This window comes from Cucurbita pepo, chromosome LG04 (assembly GCF_002806865.2).
Source record: "Cucurbita pepo subsp. pepo cultivar mu-cu-16 chromosome LG04, ASM280686v2, whole genome shotgun sequence".
Taxonomy (NCBI): Eukaryota; Viridiplantae; Streptophyta; class Magnoliopsida; order Cucurbitales; family Cucurbitaceae; genus Cucurbita; species Cucurbita pepo.
This window is the reverse complement of record NC_036641.1, coordinates 8,288,141-8,311,717: the sequence shown is the minus strand read 5'-3', so window position 1 is coordinate 8,311,717 and position 23,577 is coordinate 8,288,141. Positions and strand designations below refer to the sequence as shown.

At 37.6% G+C, this 23,577-nt stretch overlaps 4 protein-coding genes across 4 annotated transcripts; 1 reads left to right on the top strand and 3 right to left on the bottom strand.

The window, feature by feature from the left end:
- Positions 1 to 1,666: 1,666 nt before the first annotated feature.
- LOC111793957 (NAD(H) kinase 1-like) lies at positions 1,667 to 6,186 on the bottom strand. The gene is made up of 11 exons (XM_023676045.1): positions 5,936 to 6,186; positions 5,250 to 5,403; positions 4,979 to 5,098; positions 4,173 to 4,351; positions 3,776 to 3,889; positions 3,499 to 3,593; positions 3,265 to 3,371; positions 2,999 to 3,072; positions 2,784 to 2,862; positions 2,323 to 2,630; positions 1,667 to 2,227 (listed from the first exon to the last, which is right to left on the bottom strand). The coding sequence occupies exons 1-11, from the start codon at positions 5,960 to 5,962 to the stop codon at positions 1,919 to 1,921; spliced, it is 1,566 nt and encodes a 521-aa protein (XP_023531813.1). The 5' UTR covers positions 5,963 to 6,186; the 3' UTR covers positions 1,667 to 1,918.
- A 1,143-nt stretch (positions 6,187 to 7,329) lies between these two features.
- Positions 7,330 to 10,921, top strand: LOC111792363 (protein TRAUCO-like). The gene is made up of 2 exons (XM_023673770.1): positions 7,330 to 8,501; positions 10,444 to 10,921. Exons 1-2 carry the CDS (start codon positions 7,514 to 7,516, stop codon positions 10,710 to 10,712), a joined length of 1,257 nt encoding a protein of 418 aa, XP_023529538.1. The 5' UTR covers positions 7,330 to 7,513; the 3' UTR covers positions 10,713 to 10,921.
- A 651-nt stretch (positions 10,922 to 11,572) lies between these two features.
- On the bottom strand, positions 11,573 to 15,328 carry LOC111794083 (THUMP domain-containing protein 1 homolog). The gene is made up of 7 exons (XM_023676214.1): positions 15,226 to 15,328; positions 15,007 to 15,126; positions 13,991 to 14,482; positions 13,693 to 13,832; positions 13,473 to 13,593; positions 12,648 to 12,788; positions 11,573 to 11,886 (listed from the first exon to the last, which is right to left on the bottom strand). The coding sequence occupies exons 1-7, from the start codon at positions 15,289 to 15,291 to the stop codon at positions 11,803 to 11,805; spliced, it is 1,164 nt and encodes a 387-aa protein (XP_023531982.1). The 5' UTR covers positions 15,292 to 15,328; the 3' UTR covers positions 11,573 to 11,802.
- Positions 15,329 to 16,441: 1,113 nt separating this feature from the next.
- Positions 16,442 to 20,006, bottom strand: LOC111792250 (hexokinase-3-like). Its single transcript, XM_023673606.1, has 9 exons — positions 19,432 to 20,006; positions 18,760 to 18,910; positions 18,496 to 18,675; positions 18,218 to 18,292; positions 17,720 to 17,875; positions 17,547 to 17,645; positions 17,337 to 17,464; positions 17,167 to 17,248; positions 16,442 to 17,069 (listed from the first exon to the last, which is right to left on the bottom strand). Exons 1-9 carry the CDS (start codon positions 19,707 to 19,709, stop codon positions 16,719 to 16,721), a joined length of 1,500 nt encoding a protein of 499 aa, XP_023529374.1. The 5' UTR covers positions 19,710 to 20,006; the 3' UTR covers positions 16,442 to 16,718.
- Positions 20,007 to 23,577: the final 3,571 nt, after the last annotated feature.

Here is a 23,577-nt window from a genome sequence, read left to right as displayed (position 1 = left end):
GAACGAAATTCTATATTTTGTATACCCAAATTCAAGACAAGATAACATAAGAAATGGTGGGTGGCTTGCATAATATATAAAACATATATGCATGTGTGTAAGGTATTTGACCCTTTCATGTTACGTTATCAAATTTTTTTATATAGAAAATGGAAATTTAGATCTCAAGAAATGGGCTATGTGCATGAAAATATGTGTTTTTTTTGTCATCTCTTGGTTGACATGGAGAATTTATTTTAAAATTAAAGTTGAAGTTCGTTTACAAGCTACGTTACGGCATGACTTTGTCAATTAAATGTTTGTATGGTATCCATTTCAAATAATGAGTAGCCCATTATGTATCGTCGTTAGCTTCATGATTTTTAAAACGCGTTTGTTAGGGAGAGGTTTTCATACCCTTATGGGAATGCTTCTTTTCTCTCTCCAATCGATGTGGAATCTCACAATCCATCCACTTGGAGTCCCAACGTACTCGTTGGTACATCGTTCGGTGTCTATCTCTTATACCATTTGTAATAGTCTAAGCCCACCGTTAATAGATATTGTCTGCTTTGGCTCATTACGTGTTGTCATCAGTCTCACGGTTCTTAAAACAAGTATGTTACGGAGAGGTTTCCACACTTTTGTAAGGAGTGTTCCGTTCCTCTCTCCAACTGATGTGAAATTGCACAATCCACCCCTTTGGGGTCTCAACGTCCTCGTTGACACACCGCCTAGTGTCTACCTCTAATACCATTTGTAATAGCCCAAACCCACCGTTAATAGATATTGTCAGCTTTGACCCGTTACGTATTGCTATCAACCTCACTGTTTTTATAACGCGTATGTTAGGGAGAGATTTCCACACCTTTGAAAAGAGTGTCGATGTAAGTTCTCAAACGTGTAATATTACTACTTTGTTTCCCTTTGAACTTCATTAAGACGGAGGAAATTCGAACATTCAACCTCTTGGACAAATGTGGATCCGTTTCATTCATATATCTTTCTATTCCTCGATCATCATAATTTACATTTTTTTTTTTTTTGTAATTTTTTAATTATCTCTTAAACATTTTAGTTAAAAAAAAACAAATAAAAACTCAATATTTGTTTTTAAATTTCTTTTGAAATTAATTTAATTTAAATTCCCTTAACTTTTTTTTTACCTCCTTGAAGTAGTAATTAAAACACGCTTTTAATGTTCTAGCTTGGCAATGTCAAATCACCATTTTAGTCCTGTTTACCCTGTTCAATCACAATCAAGTAATATCGGTTTAGGTTCTGGAACTCTCGTGTCAACCACTATTTGTAAGAAGGAAGGGAAGGAAGAAGCTAATAGACAGTAAAGTAAAGGAGAGGAGCGAAGCCGCAAGACCGTAAAGGCATTAGTTAACATTAGTTTTTCATTTCTTTTTTTTAGAATTAAGCTCGGTCTTCCTTACCTTTCATGTGCAGGAAAGGCCCAAAGCCGACAATAGTAGTGAAGCTTGATAGGGTCTTTCTATCTAGACGCAGGTAGTCTGCATCTTCACAAACATATCTATTTCTTCACCAAGTCTCAAATCGTTACGCCTTTCGTGCGGGTGAGAACTTACCCAACAAGTAATTTTCCATTTTGAAACTTTTAGGATCGAAAGTGTATTTTGCGTAAACAAGACGTATACGTGGAGCTAACGAGACACACAACTGAGAACAGTAAGATTACAACGATCTATTGCTTACTTATCAAAAATTTGTTACAACTTGAGATATGGGCTCTCATCAGCTTGAGCCTTCAACTTAACCCATACATAAATAAAATGACAGAAAATTACTCTTATTTAGTGATTTTCTCTACCATTTTCCCTCCCTCTCTGCTACACATCTTTTTATTTCTGAGCCACAACTAAAATATGTTATACAATATAAATACTAACCATAAGAAGCTCTAAAACTTCGGTCATGTATCTCGAGGTCCATCGAAAGACTGTGTTTTTCTTAGATTCCAATGAAGGCCATCGTGAATGCTGCGCAAGAAGTCGTTCGTCGAGTCTGCCTGGCACGCTGTAGGCACTGGCCAAAGTGCCATGCTGCATACAAGTGCATCTCCTGCTGCCAATTGTTTCCTGTCCTTCCCGTCGAAGGATGCCCATGCATGCCCCCTGCTATTGAAAGGTACTTGTATACGTATTGTTACGTATTCTGGAAATATCAAGGGTCGAAACGATAAGGAGTGTGGGCATATCGGAGTAAATAGAATGCCGGGAACCTGCGAGTGTGAGATAGTATTTGAGAAATGGTCACTCTAACCAATATAAGAACGTGAACTGAAAGATCGATGGATCTTTCGACCGAAGAACATACCTGAGGATGAACCATTGATCCCCCAGCAGCCAATGAGTATGCTGTGCTGCCAGAAGTTGTTGATAGAATCAGCCCATCCCCTTGGACACAAGTTACAAAGGAACTGTCACAATAACATTCCAAATTCGTAAGGTACGATGATATTCCACGATCAATTGTAACCTCATTCAGCACGAGTATAGGTTCTTCAGTTTCGTATTCGTTTCTTGCTGCATCTCGAATAACATGGCACTGTAGTCGGTGTCGCAATGTGATACTAATTGGACCCTTTAGAACTGAATCCAAGCATTCTTTGTAATGCTCACTGTCTGAAGCATGTTAAAGAAAATTTTCAGCAGCCAACGAAAATCAACGTCGTGGCAATATGTCGGTTTCAGAATAACTTTAAACCAATTACTTTCTGGTTAAACAACAAATGAATTGATTTCTAATGTAAATACTTTCTCAGAATCGAAGGATACGAAAAGGAGTCATGAAACCAAGAGACCCTAAAGAAAACGGAACAAGTGGAGGAACTGGTCCTTTAAACATTGATGCTGCCTGCAATCAAGTGCCAAATTAAAAACAAATTAAAAACATACAGTTCATAGCAATTGATAAGCTCAATATGCTGCCTGCAATGTTGATTATAATATCTAGAACAACAAGAAGATACTCCTGCAAGTGAAAGACGTACCCAAAGTACAGTTCCATCTCCACCAAGAGTAACCACGAGATCAACTTTCGTGTGGAGGAGCATAATCTCCTTGTCTGTCGAGAAGTAGAAAAGAGGAGTCAATCGAGTGCACAAGAACGGTATTAAATAATTGGTTATAGGGACCGTAAGTGACAGTTGCCATAAGAATTATAGCTCAAAAATGCAGTCAAGGCCATACTTGAACATCACAAACCGAGTAAGAACAATACGCTTACTATTACATAATAACAACCATTCATACTCACCGTCTTTCCATGTATGTACAAAATTGTAGTAGTCAGACTCTGTCAGAAGCTCGCTTTTGACACGTGGCTCAACATAAATGTGAAGACCTTTATGCTCTCTCAACCATCTGGGAGGAATAGAAATGGGAATAAGGAAAACAGCATTCATTTCACATTATGATGATACTCTTGTTATGATGCATAAAAACTTCGGTCTAGGCAAAGAGGAGAGCGAACTTTTCGTAAGCAACACACCTGACCATCTCAAAACAAAGAATTCGAACCGATATTGAGTTTGGTTTGGTCAATATAAGCACGGTCTGAGGTTGAGATTCCCACTTCAAAGAAATCTGAAATGAAAATGTTATATCAATTTAAGAAGTAGACCCACTCAAAATTCATTAATTGCACGTTAAATTCATGGCCCTAAGCTCAGTTTTTCATTTCCATTTTGTCAAAAATCGACCGTAGATAAACTGTGACATATGTAAGTAATTCAATTGAGATGTGTCTATGTTCAGCAGTAACAGACCTGTCTACTGCTACGCTCTGCAGTCGTTATGTTTCCTTTCTCAAAGGAGACAACATCGTGCTTGTGCCGATCACTATGCTCACCATTGCAGCACCATGAAAGTTTAAATGGTGCCTGAAAGTTTAAATGGGATTAGCACAATTCAGTAAATATCTAAAACCAACTTGTTACATTTCGCACTATTTTTCTGTAATTCAATGCCACCAAAAGGAAGTATGCATGAAACATCACTAGGAACAATGAAATATGGAACTATGCGAAGCATGCAGCATGCTTCGTTTTGCTTGTACGCATGTTTAAATTAGAGAAATAAAGAACATTGAGAGATAACTTTTGACTTTATTAATTTATTTATTTTGTGGAAATAAATCGGCATGTTTCATTTTTCCTCAAATACCTTTCTCGTATATTTTTTAGACGCCATCTGAGAAATAGAATCGATGTCCCGATCTTGGAGAATTTCATGAGAACATATTCCATTTGATCCACAACACCATTCTGTTTGCTCCGTGGCTTGTGGGCTTAGAATCCTTGACCTCTTATTATTATGACCATTGCATTCTACTGGTGACAGCCCTATAATGCATAAGCATATGTAGTTTTAAGGAACATATCAAAAGAGAAACGAAAACGAAAACAGAAGAAAAACATAAGAAAAAAGGAATGAGAGGAAAAGAAAAATGGTGGTGGATCACATTTGTGAACATGGTGAATACAAAATAAGATCACTAGTCGGTTTGGTTGCTACAATACGATCGACATAGATAGACTCAGGCAAGTAATGATGTCCTGGCATCTGCACGTCGAGATTAATCCTAAAAGGCTCAACATAACAATAACGGACGCCATATGCCCCTCTCCTAATTCTCCAACTATATCTTGTTATCTCCATAAGAAGTAAAATACAGACATCACAGTTTTAGTCGTAAACCAAAGCAAAGCTAAAGTGTGAGATCTCACATGGGGAGGAGAACGAAACATTCTTTATAAGGGTGTGGAAACCTCTCCCTAGCAGACACGTTTTAAAAGGGAAAGCCCAAAAAGAACAATATCTACTAGCGGTGTGCTCGAGCTGTTACATAAAGACTTGAAGAGAAGACGTTTGCTATTTAATGAAAGTGTGTGCTTCTAACAATTTCTCCAGCCCCACGAAAACATCAACTAATATATTCTAAATAACACAAGAAATCCCATTAGAGAAACCTTTATGCTCGAGTTGAAGATTTCTAGTCCTCTCCAGTTCAAATTTACGCTTCCATTCAGCTGCCTCAGCCTGTGAAGCAGCCTTTCCCTCAGCTGCCTTTCGTAATGCTTTTGCAACAGCTGAAGATCGAAGAAATAACATAAGCAGCATATTTTGACCAATTCATACACAACAGCAACCATATCAGCAAAATTACATAAACGTAAAGGAAAATATTCAATAGCAGCTCATGATTCGGTAAACCATACGAAATAAAACTATAATACATACTTCTCAAGGCCTCTGAAAACTCAATAAGGTGATCATCAGTCTCCATTAATGGAGACCGTTCAATAAGCTCCTGGACAGCCTTCTCAGAATTCAACAGAGAATTTGCATTAAATAAACCATTATCCGCCATTGGGCCAGAAAAGTTTCCTTCTCCCTGTATCACAAGCAGTTCAGTTGCCTCAAAAAACTAAACAACACGAATTAAAAAAGCAACATCTAGAAAGAACAAAAGAAAAAAGAAAAGTGCACCCACTTTTCCAAAAAGACTTGGGAATCTGAAAAGAAAAACATGCAGTCCTCTGGGATAAAACTATACCGTATACATAATCATCCACTTGATTCATCCATCAGATATTCAACCACAAACAGACCAATTCCAAATATCTCCAAATCAGCAACAAAAACCCACCAAATTAATCCGCACATACAAAATTTTCTAGCAGCACAACACAACACAACACAACACAAGGATTTAAAAAAATCCCCCAAATGGAAACAGAGCATCATATCCCCGGCTAACTACAGAATCACCAAGAAATTCCCACCGGGAAAAAAAACCCAGAAAACCCAATCAACAGATCAGAAAGCGTAAAGAAGACAAGAGGACGATTCCGAAATCAAGATCACAACATATGAACAGTAAATAGAGAGGCAGAGAGAGAGAGAGAGAGAGAGAGAGAGATTACAGCGGAATTGAACTTGCTGGGAGCCATGGATGTGTAAGAGAGGGAATTGATTAAGGAACAAATGGGGAAATCCCAATGCCCCTTATTAATCCCTCCTCCCACAACCACGACCGCTTGAAATAGGCAGAAGCAGAAGCAGAAGCAGGAGGAAGAGCATGAAATTTCCGGACACCCACTTGATCCAGAGAGGAATCAAGAGAGAGGGAAAGACGTTTATAGAAAGAGAGAAGCTGGTGAGGCCCTGTTAGAACGCGTGGCAATTGCGGCAAAGCTCGGAGAAAGAACGAAAGCAGCGTATGTGCTGAAATTACAAGAATACCCTCATCAATTGAGAGTAATTTTTGGAGTATATGGGTGGTTGGGTGGGGAAATGGAACCCATTTTTGACCCATTTTATTGACCACTCATAAATTCAATTAAATAAAATATATCTTACCAAATATATATATATATATATATATACATACATACATATAATCTCGATCAAAATATTAATTACTCGACCGAACTAAAATTAATTACGATGAGTAACATGTGTCGATTGGTCGTTGTAGTTTAATAAGATTAGGTGATTTCTAAATTTGTTGAAATAAAATAAAATAAAAATAAAAAGGTTGAAATGGAAATGGTTAGTGTTTTTGAATATGGTGTTGGGTATAACCGTTGAAAATTTGACCAAGTTTTGATAGAGGTGTGAAATTCAATGGTCCAAAAACAATGGTGGTAGGTGAAAATATAAATTATTTTATTAATTACAAATTCAATGCTTCACCAAATAAATATATATATATATATATGTATGTATGTATATATATATATATAATATTTTCTCAGGAAAATTCTCTATTTTGCATTCAACTATAATATTAATAATTATTATTAATATTATTTAAAAAATAGAATGAGATTTTGAAAATATTTTTAGATACAAAAAATAAATATCAAATTGAACTTTTTTTTTTTTGTATTTTTTAGGAATAACTGTTTATCACTAATATATTAAAAAAAGTTAATTAAGTAATTCTGTTTTTATTTATTTAATTTTATTAATGAAAATTTGATTGATTAAGATATTATCTGAAGGTCAACTCATAAATATTGGGTTACGTTTGAATTGGATTTAATTTTGGAAAATTGAAAAATTGGTTCTGCCGTTAAATATTTTTTTGGTCGGGTTAACTCAATCACCTTAATTTTCAGGTCATAATTTTATTTATATGTACGAATAATTAGATAATTTGATAGGAAATATTATTTTATTTTGCTTAAGAAATTTAAATTATCAAATTAATTAAATTAATTTGAATAAAAAAAATGTGAACCAATAAATGGAATGAAAAAATAAATAAATAACCAAATGTAATTTTTATTAAATTGTTCTAATTATTGGATCATATGAGTGCGACAATTGATCTCTCCCCATTCCTCGTCTCTTCAATCCTTCACCCCTATCCGTCGAGAGTAATTTGATTTCCGAATTTCTCCATCTCTCGGTTAGCAGAAACATATGTAAAAGGATCATCAATCTCCTCCGTCCTCGGAGTTGCCGAATTTTTAACCCTATTGGAGCTCATTCTCATGGATTCCCTCCGTTCCAATTACAGAGATGAAGATGATGAAGGCGACTCCATTCGCGCCGCTGAGATCGACCCACTTGACCCTTCTGATCCGCCATTGGATGTGAATCTAACCGAGCCCCCGAACGGTACCAGACAACACCCACCCGATGCCTCTGAAGAAATCTCCGAAGAAGAACCCGCCTCCGATGACACAAAATCCGCTAAATTGACGAAGTCCCCTGGGAATGACGACGGCGAAGAAGGCCCGACTCCGAAAAAGCAGAAGCAGTTGTCTTCGCTTAACAAACCTGCAGGGGAGGAGAAATCGCCATTGCCGGCATCCACAACGGCGGCTAAGAACAACAGGTCAGCTAGTGGCAATGTTGCACCAAAGAAATCGAAGAAGAAGAATAATAATGTTTGGGCTACTAAATCGAGCCGGAAGGGGAAAAAGAAGAACAAAGCTAATAACAATCACAATGCCCCCACTGAGGATCCTGTTTTGATCACTCCAGTTCCAAGGTTCTCCGATAAAGGAGACGACAATTCCAGTATGCAAATATGTTTGTCAAAAGTGTACAAGGCGGAGAAAGTTGAATTGAGTGATGACAGAATGAGTGGTGGTAGTACAAAGGGGTATAGAATGGTGAGAGCTACTAGAGGGGTGGAGGAAGGGGCATGGTATTTTGAAATCAAGGTTGTAAGCTTGGGGGAGACCGGGCATACTCGGCTCGGATGGTCGATGGAGAAAGGGGACTTGCAGGCGCCGGTCGGGTACGATGGGAATAGTTTTGGATACAGAGATATTGATGGAAGTAAGGTGCATAAGGCTTTAAGGGAGAAATATGGAGAGGAGGGATATAAGGAAGGTGATGTTCTTGGTTTTTATATCAATTTGCCTGATGGGGCTTCATATGCGCCCAAGTCACCGCACTATGTTTGGTATAAGGGGCAGAGGTACATTTGTGCTCCTGAAGGGAAAGAGGAGCCTCCTAAAGTAGTTCCTGGTATGTTGGATTGCTTTACTAAATGCTGACAATTGATGCATTCTATGTTCAATTTTCTTGAGTAGTTGAGATTCTGCTTTATGTTCTATGCAAGCTCTATGGAAGCCATTTCATGTGCATCTTGATTGTTATATAGATAGTTCTTTTCCACGGGAAGGAGAACGAAATACCCTTTATAAGAGTGTGGAAACCTCTCCCTAGCATACGCGTTTTTAAAACCTTGAGGGGAAGCCCCTAGCGGAGGCCTTTGGACCATTACAAATGGTGTCAGAGCCAAATACCGAGCGATGTGCCAGCGAAGAGGTTGAGCCCCGAAGGTGGGTGGACACAAGGCGGTGTGCCAGCAAGGACGCTGAGCCCTGAAGGGGGTGGACACTAGGAGGTGTGCCAGCAAGGACGCTGAGTCCTGAAGGAGGGTGGATTGTGAGATCCCACGTCGGTTGGGGAGGAGAACAAAATACCCTTTATAAGGGTGTAGAAACCTCTCCCTAGCAAACGCTTTTTAAAAAACCTTGAGGGGAAAGCTCAAAGAGTACAATATTTGCTAGCAGTAGGTTTGAGCCGTTACATTTTTTTTTTTTTTTTTATGCTCGATTTTTCAATTCGGTTGTCCAAGCTAGTTTGAAGAAATGTTGCTGTTCCTGATATTTAGATTGCTTTAAGGATTTCCTAGTTAGCCACTCCTGCAGCCCTGTGACACAAATGGTGAGAAAAAAACACAGTTTTGGCCCATGAGGCAAGATCTCACTGGCTGGCAAGCAGGGTTGAGATTGCAGCCCAGTTCTGCCCCTGAAGTAGGCTGCCCTTTGAGCTGCAATTGATCAATCATGAAAGTATAGCTTTTTGAAAAGAACAAACTTGAAGTTACTATAGGCCTTATTGACATTCGTTTTAAATTGAGATTCCTCTAAGATTATGTGTTGCATCGGTTTGCATTTTCTTCTAAAGTCGAGTCATTTGACACTGATATAGTTTGAAGGTTCATTTCGACACTACGTATAGTGTTGCATTTGGGGAGAAACGTTCTTTTTTCCTATTCATTTGGCCAAGGGGGGATGTAGTTTTCCCGACCGAGATACCTCGGTTGGTACAGAGAGACCATTTCATAGCTGAGCTATACTGCAAGAGCAATTTGAAATCCTTTTACCATGCATAATGAGAAAGATGATCTATAGAAATAGGGTATACAGATCAATAAGTGAAACTCATAAGCATGCTGTGTCCAATTTATCTGATTCTTTGTATGTGTACAAATGGTTGTATGTTTTAGTAGGTGATAAAACTCAAGCCAACCATGCAATTCACTTAGGGCATGTTCGAGAATGATTTTGGACATGTCGTTATTTCAGGAGGAATAATCGCTCCGAGGAAGTGGGGATGAGGGTACCGAAGAGCTATCGGTTGGGAGAGAGGGGTTAGCTTGTTAACAGTAGTGCAAGGAAATAATTGTGAGATCCCACATCGGTTGAGGAGGAGAACGAAACGTTCTTATAAGGGGTGGAAACCTCTCCCTAACAGACACGGTTTAAAAACCTTGAGGGGAAGCCTGAAAAAAAAAAAAAAGACCCAAAGAGGACAAATATCTGCTAGCGGTGAGCTTGAGCTGTTAGGAGTAGCTTGGTGCTGATGTTTCCTTTTTTTTAGTCTGTTCTTTTGGGTCACATCTATTATCATTTAACAAGGTTCTGGCATGAGTGGTTCGACTATTTTTTCGTTACTGAATTAGGCATTTGTTACAATTTATTAACCAACCATTTTCGACACTACGTGTCGACTGTCAAGTCGGTTATATAGCGATGAGGATTAGGAACTCGATGTGTTGCATCTTCTTGCCTTATGCTTTCCATTCTTGTTTCTTCTTTCCCCAGTTCTAGTTTAGTTCTTGATCAGAGTATCGTCCCCTCTCTAAAGTTAAATGATGTGTTCGACATTCGTTGTGCAGGAAGCGAGATTTCGTTCTTCAAAAACGGAGTATGCCAAGGGGTTGCGTTTACAGATCTGAACGGAGGTCGCTATTATCCTGCAGCCTCAATGTACACTCAACCGAATCAACCAAATTGTGTTGTCAAGTTCAACTTCGGCCCTGATTTCGAATTCTTTCCAGAGGACTTTCAAGGTCGTCGTTTGCCACAACCCATGGTCGAAGTACCTTACCACGGATTCGACAAACAAGTCGAAAACGGAGAGAAAAATACAGTAGTCGCCAAGTAACACCATTCTTTTAATGTGCATTTAGGACTAAATTTTTTGTAGTTACAATCAGTAGAGGAGAGGAATTTTCTATGTTAGATGTAGAGATAGGCAGGCACTGCATGAGCCCAACAATATTTATATCATTTGCTTGGGTTTCTTCCACATCCATAATTCAAAGTTGCTTAGGTTATTTGATTGGAAAGCTAATGATTTGATGATTTCATCCACCATCATTCTTCAAATGGATCGTTGTTCGGTAGTTATTGTAGTCGGGATATATTGTTTAAAAAACACTTCTATCTTTCAAACGTTTTAATATTACTCTTCACCTTTTATAAATGTTTCTCATCATTTGGGTAAAAAACCAATTAAAAACAAAGAGAAGGAAAACAATGCAAAAAAAAATAGAGGCCGACCCTCGCCTATGACCTCAGCTAATGAGGCTAGGGTCGACCTCTACTTCTTTTTGTGTTGTTTTTTTAACATTGATCCATGCAAACACTTTCCTCAAGGAGATGGTTCTAAAAGCCACCACGAGACCTACATAATACTTAAGTTACCTCGAAATACAGTTACTTGTATCACCCATTGTCGTCCAGTGGTTAGGATATCTGGCTTTTACCCCGAAGACCCGGGTTTAATTCCCAACAATGGAATATAATCATATCATCATCATTACCGACAACGGTTAGGATATCTGGCTTTTACCTAGAAGACCCGAGTTTGATTCCCGACAATGGAATATAATCATATCATCATCATTACCGACAACATACCATATATCATCTAATACATTGTGTTGGATACTCATGCATTATCTTTCGAGTTCGAGTCATTGATTTAAAAAAATATTTAACTCCATGTAAATGCAAGCCATAGAAACAAACAAGAGATATGATGAATCTTTCAATCATCTTCCTCCATCAAACTCAATAGTAGTTCAACAGAACAGTAGAAGCATATTATGAAATTTAAAACCATAAAGCTAAACTAAACTAACCCTACACATCAAGAAACATGCAGATTAATACATTTCAGAGTTAAAAGGTGTCCGTCCGACCAAAGCTGAAACAGACATGAAAACCAAATAACTTAACCTAACCTATTTCTATTGCTTTCTTGATGTCAGCTGCCTTAGGTTGTACTTGGATAACTCCTTGTACTTCTCCACTACTCCAATCAAGCAAATTGTCTGAACAACCCAACAAAAAACACAATGTAAGATTACACAGTTATTGTCCACATTCCAGACCAATCACATTTCATAACAAACAACACATATCGTCATCAATCATCAAACATTATTTTGGGTTGTCAACTTCCATCCGAGGCAGCCTGTGAGATTCCACATCGGTGGGGGAGGAGAATGAAACATTCACCTCTCCCTAGTAAACGCATTTTAAAAACCTTGAGGGGAAGTCCGAAAGAGAAAGCCCAAAGAGGACAATATCTACTAGCAGAGGGCTCGGGCTCAGGCTGTTACACAACCTATTCTATTAGCATCCAGTCTCACCAAACACGTTCCAAACCAATGGTTCAGCCAACTCTTCAAGTTCTAAAGCCATAGTTTTTGCCTCCCAGACTAACTTGCAGATAAAACTAGTTCTGCAAGGGCTTTGAGAGGTCTACAACACTTTCCATTTACCCTACTTGGGTAAGGATAATAAAAGTATGAACTTCAGTTACTTCCCAGCAGATTTAACCTCAAGCAGTATATGTATCTAAAACAATCAAAATTCGGTAAAAGAAGTCAAGTTTGAAACCAAAATTAGATTAAATCCTCAAAGCAAGGTTTAAGATGCATATAGCTTCAGCTAGCAGAGAATATTTTAAACACAATTTAAAGCGGCACATACCCCACCAAGTGGGTGGCTATGGCAAACATTCTATATACTGAATCAGGTCTAAGGAGAAATCTCTAAACTATTTACTTCCAAGAACAGAGTTCCTCACCTTGACAATCTCAACCACAATGGTTTTTTCAGGATTGTTCAAATCAACTTTATGAGGCTCGGGAACAGCTTTTGCTACAGTATTAATTATAGTTGCCCTGTCAATGCCAGTATTTGAACGGGCCTCGTATAATACTGCAAACTGCGAGAAAGATAAAAAAAAATTGAAATGTTAATTTGTGATCATTCTAATAATAGCATCCTCACGTCAAGTCACTAGAAAACGAGATTCATGTTCGCTTCATGTAAAGTATTTATAGGATAGTTTCTTTTATAAATCAATTAATCATCGATTATAGTCACTTAGTTGAATTTTCTTCCATGTCCTTTACCAACTGGAGGTTGCAATTTCATCATGCAACTAGGAAGTGTCAAAACGTGTAGGGTCAGAGATATCGAAACTGCAAAAACTAGAAAACCACAGCCATTATAAGATGAATAGCCATGGACTCTCCTTATTTTCTACCCGGTTGACAACTACATCACAACAGCTTTAAACAGTTACAAGTATATACAACCTACTCTACTTTTCACTCAATGACGCCTTTAGCTCTCCAAGTCTTAAGTGAATTGGATATGTGGCCTAGAACTCCAGTCACAAAACCAAGCACAAATCTAGAAACAAAATTTGAAACAATTGTCCTCAATCTTAGAATGCATAAAGCCATCAAGAAATCAGCGCAACTATTTCCAACTCATAGTAGCGTCAAGTGATCGTATTCAAATAGTCATTGAATCTATAGTTGTTCCTTTATCACAAAGGAACTGACACCATGGTATTGAAATTGGGAGACGATTAAAAGGGAACGTAAAAGTAGGGATATACCTTTTTAGGACTCTGACTTTCAACAGGAAAGTTCTTTTCTATTAGAGGCTTTATTGCCCTGGAGATCTCCTCCACTGAAGCATAGCATGCCACTTCAACAGGCAGTACTCTAAGTATGAACCTGGGATATATCAAATATACAATAAAGCCTTTTAGTGATCCAGTATATGAACTTCTTCATGCTTCATTCCTTATAGAAATTCAAGAACTATATGCAAACCTCGATATGTGTTTCCTTGTTGAAGCAATAGATGTCATCATATGCTGCACAACAGCCTCAGGACCAGGTTCTCCATCGTTCTTCCGCATTTGGATAAAGACAACACCATTGCACCCCGAATCAAGGTTGAAAAAACGTCTCTAAACCACATTTCATGATAAGAAGATTGGAAAACAAAGGATCAATTATCAGTCTGGATGTTTAAAATAGCTTGTAAGTCATAATCATAACTCATACAAAGTTAATAGTTGTAAGATCAGAAAAAGAATAACCTTAACGTTGAAATTTTATCACTGACCTTGCTTTTATCTCCCAGTTCCTGAAGTTCAGCTTCAATCAATTGATCAATGGATTTCTCCTTCTCCTTAACAATACTTTTTGATGCATCTGCTTCAATGCAGTGTTTCTTTTTCGGTGGCTCCTCAACTTCCTCCGATGGAACTTCTGGACACTTTATATCCTTTTCATTGTCATTTGATTTTTCCTCCGTTCGACTTTCGGTGGCTACAATGTCCCCTTGATGAGTATCTGGAACATCCGTTGTTTTGTTTTCATTGCAAGGATCATTTTGCTCCTTAGGAGACTTAGACTTGCTTTCTTCCTCGGGAACCTCCTTGTTCTCGTCCTCGTTCTCATCCCCCACCTCCTCCTCCTCCTCTTCCCCATCATCATCATCATCAGAACCAGAAGATTCAGAATCTGAAAACTTAATTTTTTTGTTTAAAGGTTTATCAGCTAATTCTGTCAGCTTCACGCCAGAACCCTTTCCATGGACGAACTCGTCAAAAAACTGAAAATGGAATATTAGAAAACGAATACGTAAAAATCAATGTTCTTGTAAAGAAATCAACAGTAAAGCCTTTAAACAGAACAAACATATATGTATAGCATCTCAAGAAGGAACAATTAATAATCCTACAACGAACAATTAGACATAACATTGACAAAAACCAGAATTACTTTGAGATAAGCTTAAAAAATTTCCTTCGTAATATTTTCCCTTTACGTCTATCATAGATAACTTTGGATTAGTATTCATTACTCACTAATAAGCTTTACAAATAGACCCTTCGCACATCAAACATCTTTGAATCATTGGGTAACGCGCTTTACATTATCTGCCTCCAAATCTCTCTAAGTTTCATCTCGGAAATTTATAACAAAACAAAAGGAATGATTCAATTCCCCCATGACTTCCACAATAAGGCAATAGGAACACAGTTCAATGACAATCAAAACGTAATACATAGAAATATTCATCTCAATCCCAACAAAACATAACCCAGAAGCAGTGAAAAAGGGGCAAAGTCATACAGAGTCGATAACATTGATAGCTTCAATGGAGGCTTGACGCTCTCGGCCGCCATCGCAGGTGATAAAGAAACCTTGGACTCCAGGGCGTAACGGGTAATGGCCCTTCTTCTTCACTGGTTTCTGAGGAAGGAGAACAACGAGAAAATTAGAAGGAATTGAGTAAATCGACAATAGAATAGAGAAGGTAAGAAGAAGAAGAAGAAAAGATTGGGAGAAAACATTGTTGGGACGATAGCGCTGCTTCCGTTTCTTGCCGGCGGTGGAGGGTTTGTTCTCAGCGGCCATTGCAGAGAACACGAGAGTTCCAAGTTGTGCTAGTTCGAGCCAAAAAAAACCGTACCCCATTTTAAAAGGTTTCTCTGAGGGTAAATATGTAATTTTGCTTGGACTATTTTTATATTTTGCCTCTAAAATCTTTGCATTTTTTTTATAAAAATAATTTTAGTTGCATTTTTTCATCTCCTCTTCTAACTTCTTGTTTAATATTTTTTAAAAGGATAAATAATAAATTTAGTATTTATGTAGTGTTTAAATTTTTAAAGAAACATATAATCTTTAAAAATTTTAATTTTAATTATTAATTAAATTGTCTAAGTAATTTGGGTTTAATTCGTCGTATCTATAATTTTTTTTAAAATTTAAGATTGATGGATCTATTAAATTTTAGTTTTATATCTAATAAAACAATTAAATTTTAAATATTACTAGAAATTTATTAGATAAAAACTTGAAATTAAGTGTCTTCCTTAAACATGACTGGTGTGTTATATGAAGATTTTAGTATATACCTCCTTTGATACACACATCACATCATTCGTTGTCGTCCAATGGTTAGGATATCTAGCTTTCACCCAAGAGACCTGGGTTTGATTCCCGACAACGGAAGAATTTGATTGTCATATGTGGGGGGATGCATGGCCATAGACATTTCCATGAATGGTTTATTTGGTTCCTTTTTTGTATTTGAGAGATTGTAAATAACGTCCCCTTCAAGTGCGATGATAGTGAACGTTAAACGGTTGCTTAATTGCATAATAGTGAGCTGAGAAACGGGAATCAAATCAAACATGCTTTTGGAAGCCATCCTTTCATATGAAAATGAACTTTTGACCACTTTATAAGAGCCCAATTTCGAGCTAGATAATCAAATCAAACATGTTTTTCGAAGCCATCCTTTTCTATGAAAATGAACTTTTGACCACTTTATAAGCCCGTTTCGAGCTAGATAATCAAATCAAACATGCTTTTCGAAGCCATCCTTTCATATGAAAATGAACTTTTGACCACTTTATAAGCCCGTTTCATTCGACATTCCGAGCTACAGAAGTTAATATAGAGGGAGGCAAAGATTTAAAAGGAGTAAGAGAAGGAATTTTCACATTATATTCAAATCCCATTTGAGATCATGAACTGTAACTTTACAGAACACTTCACATGCTGCAATGAATATATATAACAAAACAATGCAATAGAATCATCAGCAGTCAGCACTGGAACCTTTGAACAATGCCAAGGAGTAAAAAGAACATATGGACAGCCTTCTTTATACATAATCAAATATTGAAATGAATCGCTAAATGTACAAGCTAAGGCAAACCTATAATCATTTTGTGTATATATCAATACTTTTTCTATACTGGATCTATTATATATATTCAGATATGTGTGAGTTTTTGTAGAGATTTTACGTGTTTTATCCAGAGATGCCGAATCTACGATGAATAGGAAGCTGCAAGTAGTGCTGCTCCGATACCCGACCCATCTTCGGTCGCCTTTAAAATTACGTGTGGGGCTATCTCCTCTCCCAGTATTTCAACCAAAGCTTCATGTAGATATTCTCTGAACATTGTATAGCTTGTGTATAAACTTCCCTCAATTGCAACTGTTCGTCTAAGTTTGACGTCGGTTCTACTTCTTCCTCCAGCGATTCCACTGCTCCCGTCTCGCCCTATCTTCTTCAGGATGCCCACAATACCAGCGGCTGCCAAGCGAGCAGCTCGTCGTGTCACAATGTCGCATATTTTCACTACCAGCTTTCGAACCTTTAAGGGTGTATCAGTGATCTGAGAGGATAGAACCAACCAAGAATCAGTGAAAGTAAGGTGGTTATGCAAATAAATGAAGAGAGATCAATGGAGAAAAGATAGCTTTTGTGTCCACCTCCAAGATGTCTTCTAAAATCCGTGCTACTTCTGTTAAATCTGGGGAGCTATCCTCGTGCATCGCAGCCATCGATGGTGTTCTGAAAATTTGATGGAATCGTGACCACGTTGCAGAGAGCGTGATGAGGTCAGAAAGAGCAGTCGGGGGCAGGGGAGGGAAGAGATTACCTCAAAATGAAGGGCATCAATAACCTGGTAGAAGCAGGGCCTAGAACATCAGATTCTTGTGATATCCTCAGAATCACTCTTCTAACGATATCGCCAAGATACATACCCGATATCATTTTCTCAAAGCCCTACATCAAGCTCGTACACAACCAAGTTAGTTCCAACATAATGGCGTAGTTCAAGAAGTTCGACAACGAAAAGCAACCGTACCTGCTCGTTGGGATTGGGGCTATCCGCATCCAAATCGATATCGTAAGTAGTTCTTGGTAAATGAGAAGTCCAAAAGTTTCCCCATTCCATGTTGATGACCTGAATGATCAAAAAGATTAATATCATTTCTAGACTAAAAAACACTATTAAGGGTTTAAACTAAAGAAAAGTACCATGCTCCCAGATGTTGTAAGGAGCCCCTGGCATTTAATAATGGCATCAGTACGTTCAAGATAGCAAGCATTCGTGCCAGTGCCAATTATAACTGCGGCAACGGTGTCGGGATCTTGATAGTGACCAACAGCTAACGTTCCCACAGTGTCGTTAATCTGGTTCAGAAAATGATACACTACACTTACAAACTCCGTTCAATAGATCAAATTGTATCACTGTGCTTTTCTATATTAGATCAAATAGTTCATCCAAGCATGCATATGAAGTAAATGTGTCCCTTAAGTTCTATGGAACAACACCAGAAATATAAACCAGGAAAAATCTTCTCAACCTAAACCAATCCAATTCAAGGAAGTTGGCTAGAAAAGATTTTTCAGACCAGTGAGCATCAGAAAAAGGCGGCATCGTTTCGCCTTCCTTCTGTAAGCTATCAAGAGAGAGACATTTGGTGTTTCTACCATCACTTTAGCCAACTTGCTAAGCAACAGAACGCTTACCAGTACCGATACCCTCATATCCAGTCCAATCCTATCAATTGCTTGTTGTAACAATTCTGCAGCATCTTGTCCAACCTGAAAAGTAGAACAATTCTTAGCCTAGTACAAGAAGTCCAAGATACAAACTGATGTGCTTTTATTCATCAAGGCCAAAGATATTCAGTTTCGGTATCGGTCAAAAACTGTCGACAGATAAATTTTTCATTAGGAAGAACACTTTTTCATCTCTCACTCTAGTCGTCGAACCACTCAATCAATTTAAACAGCATCAAACTAACCATGTCTTCAATGGAAAATCCTTTAGTCCATTTAATCAACACCCCAGATGAAGCAGATGCATGTTTAACAGGAAAGGAAAATGTAAATCCAAGTTCCTTTCTTCTAGCTGCCAACCGATCAGGATCATCAGCTTTCTCGACGAAATCCTTCAGCGACGAAGCAATAAAATCAAAGAGATCCTACACGCAAGGAACATGGATCAATACTAAATGAAAACTGGTGGGCAAATCAAGAGCAGAGGTTCATGGTAGAAGTGAAATCACCTCGCTAGTGCCAGTCATTAAATGTTCGGGAATTGGCTGCCGCTCCACATCATGTTCCAAACTAAGAGACCTCTGGCCACCCAGATGAACTCTCAACACCCTAAAATTAGTGCCCCCAAGATCCAGAGCATAAAAGGTTCCCTTCTCGCTCCTGAAGAGGGAAAAGGGAAAGAAAAGAAGAACCACCCAATAAGAACAGCATAAACGTGTATACAACGTATAATGCAACACATCAATCAAAATCCAAAAAAGCAAGAAAGACAATTGGCCATTACTCAAGAACAAGAAAATAACACACACTTTATCCCAAAACATAATCAAAGATGACATGCAGCAGAGCAGGCAGACACTGACACCTCTCACCAGCAACGCTACAGACAGAAATCCAATTTAAAAACGTGTAAAACTAGTCTGCAAAAACAGAAAAAAGAACATGATTGAGAGAGAGAGAGATCAAACACAGTACACATGCGCCAAAAGATTAAGGCAAATTGATTTCCAATAAGCAAAGATGAAAAATCAAGCAATCTAACAAGGAAGCTTCAAAGAACTACAACCAAACAAATGAAATCACTCAAACCCAGTCCTCTCCAGTTCAATAATCAATAAATTAAAACGAAACCGGCAGCATTGGAAAACAGAGGCTATAGATAAAATTGATTGATGTGTTACCCATTAGGCAGATTATCGACATATGTGAGTAGCATTTTAAGCTTAGAACCACCTTCAGAGGCTAATCCAGCATGCATTTCAACCGCCATAGCATCAACCACTTGCCTCAATCTCCTCACAGGAGTATCACCAGCCACCTCAAACTCTTCCAAAACCCTAACCACTCTCTTCCACTTACTCCTACTCTTCACTCTCCGTCCCACCACAATCGCCGCCACCACACAAGCCCCCACCGCCACGCCGACCGCCACGCCAAACACCAACTTCCTCTCCATCATGGCCGCCGGTGATCCCCCACTCCACTTAATCCATCCAAACACGCCTCCGTTTAAACGCCTTCTTCCTATTCGTTATCCCCACAAACTCCCGCCACTTCCACATGCACACCACTTTCTATATCCTTCAACACGAAAACCACCACCACGGCCGCCGGTCAAATGACACAGAACCCCACCGCACCAACAATCGCCGGGACTCGCCTCCGCCGTATTCTCCGGCCACCGTCAACACCGGTGAGACGCCGTAACAGACGCGGTCTACAGAGATAGACAAAGAGAGAGAGAGAGTGTGTGATTTTTGGGGGGACGAGATTGTTGGAAAGCGAGCTAGGGTAGTTACTTATAGCAATTTGAAATGACCAAATTACCCCTGGTAAATAGAGATATTTACGGATTCCATGATCATTTACCGTTATTAATTATAAATAAATTTAAAATTTAAAAAAAAAAAAAAGGAAATTGCAAATTTTGACTTTGCCTTTTTACCTTTTTCTTTTCTTAATAAAAATAAATAATAATTTCTTTTTCTTTTTTGAACGTTTCCCTATGCAATTCCACATTTTTACCCCTTATTTTTGCAGTAATTACGATTTTTACCCCTTAGTTTTTTTTTTTAACTTATTTTGTGAAATTCAATAAAAAGAAATCAGGTTTTGAATTTTAAAATAAAGATTAATAAAATCACGTAATTAACGCTCTAATTAATCCCTTAATCTTGATTAATGATAAAATAATTTATAAAATAAAATAAAATAAAATAAAAAAGAATTTGAAAATATTAAAATAATTATCACACTATAATTGAATTGATAAAAGTAGGCTTAGTTTTTTGGACCACTAGCATAGAAGACAAGACCATGGTCTAATTTTTGCAAAATATATAATTAAAAATGGTTCGATGAGTAGGACACGAATAAAACAAATATAAATAATCGGATTGTCCCGAGTTAGAATATCTCCAAAAATGAATCTCGGGACTGAGAGGGAGATATAGAAAAAATAGGTTAAATTACGATTTTGGTCAAAAGCTTCAATTTAGTCAACCACCGTGAGTATCCTAGTAGTCTAGAAGGACAACGTACATAGTAAAGGGCTTAAAGAAAAAACGGGTAATTCAAGTCAGTGGTCACCTACCTACGTACCTAGGATTTATTGTTCTAAAAAGCATGTGAGTGAGAACAAAACATGTTGAATGGTTGGTCTGTGAGAATCTAGGACACGGAGCGTTAAAATGTACTTAAAGCTCTTTGACATGCATTTGTTAAAGTAAATAATAAGTATGAACTCAATTATGTAGGATGACCCTACAAAGATATGTACAATCTTTATGATGCAAAGAAAATACCCATTATTTTTATTACAGTAATAAGTGTTCGGGTCAACTTGTGTTCACCTCGACTAATCTCAGTAGACAACTGTCTAACCCTATTTCATTCGGTTGAAACAAAAACACGTATGATATTAAAACCTAGGTATCTAATTATTAAGGCTTAAACTCATTCTGTAACAGCTCAAGCTCACTGTTCGTAGATATTATCTGTTTTGGCTCGTTACGTATCGTCGTTAGTCTCACGGTTCTAAAACGTGTTTGCTAGGGAGATGTTTTCACACTTTTATAAGAAATGTTTCGTTCTCCTCTCAAACCAATGTAGGATCTCACAATCTGGGTGGTGTGCCAGCGAGGACGCTGACACCCAAAGGAGGTGGATTGTGAGATCCCACTTTGGTTGGAGAGGGGAGCGAAACATTCCTTATAAGGGTGTGGAAAGCTCTCCCTAGTAAACACGTTTTGAAACCGTGAGGCTAATGACGATACATAACGGGACAGAGCGGACAATATCTACTAGTTGTGGGTTTGGACTGTTACACACTCCCTCGAAGTCATTATGACCGTTAGATCAACCTACATACGATAGAAGACGAGATGATAGCATGGTAATTTGTGTGTTAAGATCCCACCAAGCAAGATAACACCATGAATACATAGGAAATCCTTATGAGTTATTTGTTGTGTCAAAAAGCCCTTTTGTGGCTTCTTTTCCAACATCAATTAATTACTTACAATAGTTAACAATGATTGCATTTAAGGTGTCACATATTTCGCTCGTACACCAATATTGGTATGTCTCGAGCAGACCAATCCGAATAAAGTTCACAACCAAATTCTTTATTTACGAGTCGGGTTATTTTTTTAATTATTTAAAAAAAAATCAATTAATCGATAATACATACGCATCACTAATATCAATTACAAACGTTAAATATTCTTAATTTTTTAAAAGTAGGGTTGGGTCGTAATCCTATTTTTCAGGTTAGTCGTGTTGATCCGAGTAAAAAAATGTCAACCCGCAAACCTAATTTTCGATTTTCTAGACAAGGGTACCATCCAATTTGGCCTCCTTTGCTTGTCCTTGGTCTTGGAGAGGGCAATATAGGAATTTCACATCATCTTAGACTTAAAATGGCTTTTATTGTATTTATTTAAATTTAATGCCAATCTATTCATATTAGCTTTTATTGATCATTAATTGTAATTTAAATTCATCAACATGCCCTATTCTATCAATACTCTTTCCTTTTAATATTACTCTAAATCTACTTTTTATTAAAATATTATACGTTCCAATCTTTAATCTTTTCGGTTAAATTTAAAAACGAGCTTCTATTACGTCTTGTCAGTGAAAAAGCAAGTATTATTGACCTAATAAACCGGCATATGCATTTACCTGACGTAAAAAATAAATGTATAATCTTTTATCTTCCTATAGTGATCAGAATCCATTTGAATGTAGTCTCGGTTCATTCATGTACCCTTCATTTACTCACATGTCACATGTCAATCAGCTTCTGCGTTGGTTCGTCCTCGAACCACTTACTTAGAGAAGTGTTAATCTCATACCATTTGTAATGACTCTATTCAAGATTCGAAATCTGGGTTCGGCACTTAGTAGCCCCGACATTCTCCTATATCTCATGCGACACGATTATGTTACTTACTCGACTATCCACACAGAAGGACCAACACGGATGCCAATCTCATAACATTTTCAAGATGGTCATCCATAGAATTGATTCAAGTAAAGAATTATGATTGAGCCATCGAAAAGAACGGTGCACGTTGCTGGTATAAGCAATAACTTTTAATTAATAAATAGTCGGGAAGTAATGACATATTCAAAGCGATGTAACTTTGATTAGACACCTTAACAAATGGGATTTTGTGGACAAAATAATCCAATTAGTGACATAAAACCTTTCCTTTTCATACTTTTCTTTAATAATTTCTTTTTTATTTTCTTTTGATTTTTGTTTTGACTAAAAAAAAGTTTTTTTTTTTTTTTTTTTTTTTTTTTTTTTTTTTTTTTTTTTTTTTTTTNTCTTTTAATATATATATTGTTTCGGTGACGTTTGTCTAAGACCGATATTCTTTCTAATGGTAATCGTATCGTTTCTGTAACGATTCAGATTCACCGTTAGCAGATATTGTCCTCTTTGGACATTCCCTTCAGGCTGTAAAACGCGTCTGCTAGGGGAAGGTTTCCACACCCTTATAAGATGGTGTTTTGTTCTTGTCCCCGGACATCACAGTTTGAGTAACCTTTAAGAAAATTTATGTTTTTTTAGGATTTCTTCAACGGGAATACTTCAATCTCATATTGTAACAACTAAACTCACTGCTAGCCGATATTGTCCTTTTCAGGCTTTTTCGTTTCAAGTTTCCCTTCAAGGTTTTGAAACGTGTTTACTGTGGAGAGGTCTTCATACCCTTGTAAGAAATATTTCGTTTCTCTCTCCAACCAATGTGGGATCTCAAGACCTAACATCGTGGCTAGCACATTGTCTGGGTCTAGTTTTGATACCATTTGTA

Coding starts and splice junctions, on each gene's coding strand:
- LOC111793957 (XM_023676045.1), bottom strand. CDS start 5,962: ATGGCTCCCAGCAAGTTCAATTCCGCT. Junction 5,404..5,935: donor CCAGCAAGTTCAATTCCGCT/GTAATCTCTCTC, acceptor CTTGTGATACAG/GGAGAAGGAAACTTTTCTGG. Junction 2,863..2,998: donor GAGATGGAACTGTACTTTGG/GTACGTCTTTCA, acceptor ACTTGATTGCAG/GCAGCATCAATGTTTAAAGG.
- LOC111792363 (XM_023673770.1), top strand. CDS start 7,514: ATGGATTCCCTCCGTTCCAATTACAGAGATGAAGATGATGAAGGCGAC. Junction 8,502..10,443: donor GCCTCCTAAAGTAGTTCCTG/GTATGTTGGATT, acceptor TTCGTTGTGCAG/GAAGCGAGATTTCGTTCTTC.
- LOC111794083 (XM_023676214.1), bottom strand. CDS start 15,291: ATGGCCGCTGAGAACAAACCCTCCACCGCCGGCAAGAAACGGAAGCAG. Junction 15,127..15,225: donor AGCGCTATCGTCCCAACAAT/GTTTTCTCCCAA, acceptor CTCCTTCCTCAG/AAACCAGTGAAGAAGAAGGG. Junction 13,833..13,990: donor AACTGGGAGATAAAAGCAAG/GTCAGTGATAAA, acceptor AATGTGGTTTAG/AGACGTTTTTTCAACCTTGA.
- LOC111792250 (XM_023673606.1), bottom strand. CDS start 19,709: ATGATGGAGAGGAAGTTGGTGTTTGGCGTGGCGGTCGGCGTGGCGGTG. Junction 18,911..19,431: donor GTCGATAATCTGCCTAATGG/GTAACACATCAA, acceptor TTCCCTCTTCAG/GAGCGAGAAGGGAACCTTTT. Junction 18,293..18,495: donor GATTTTCCATTGAAGACATG/GTTAGTTTGATG, acceptor TCTACTTTTCAG/GTTGGACAAGATGCTGCAGA.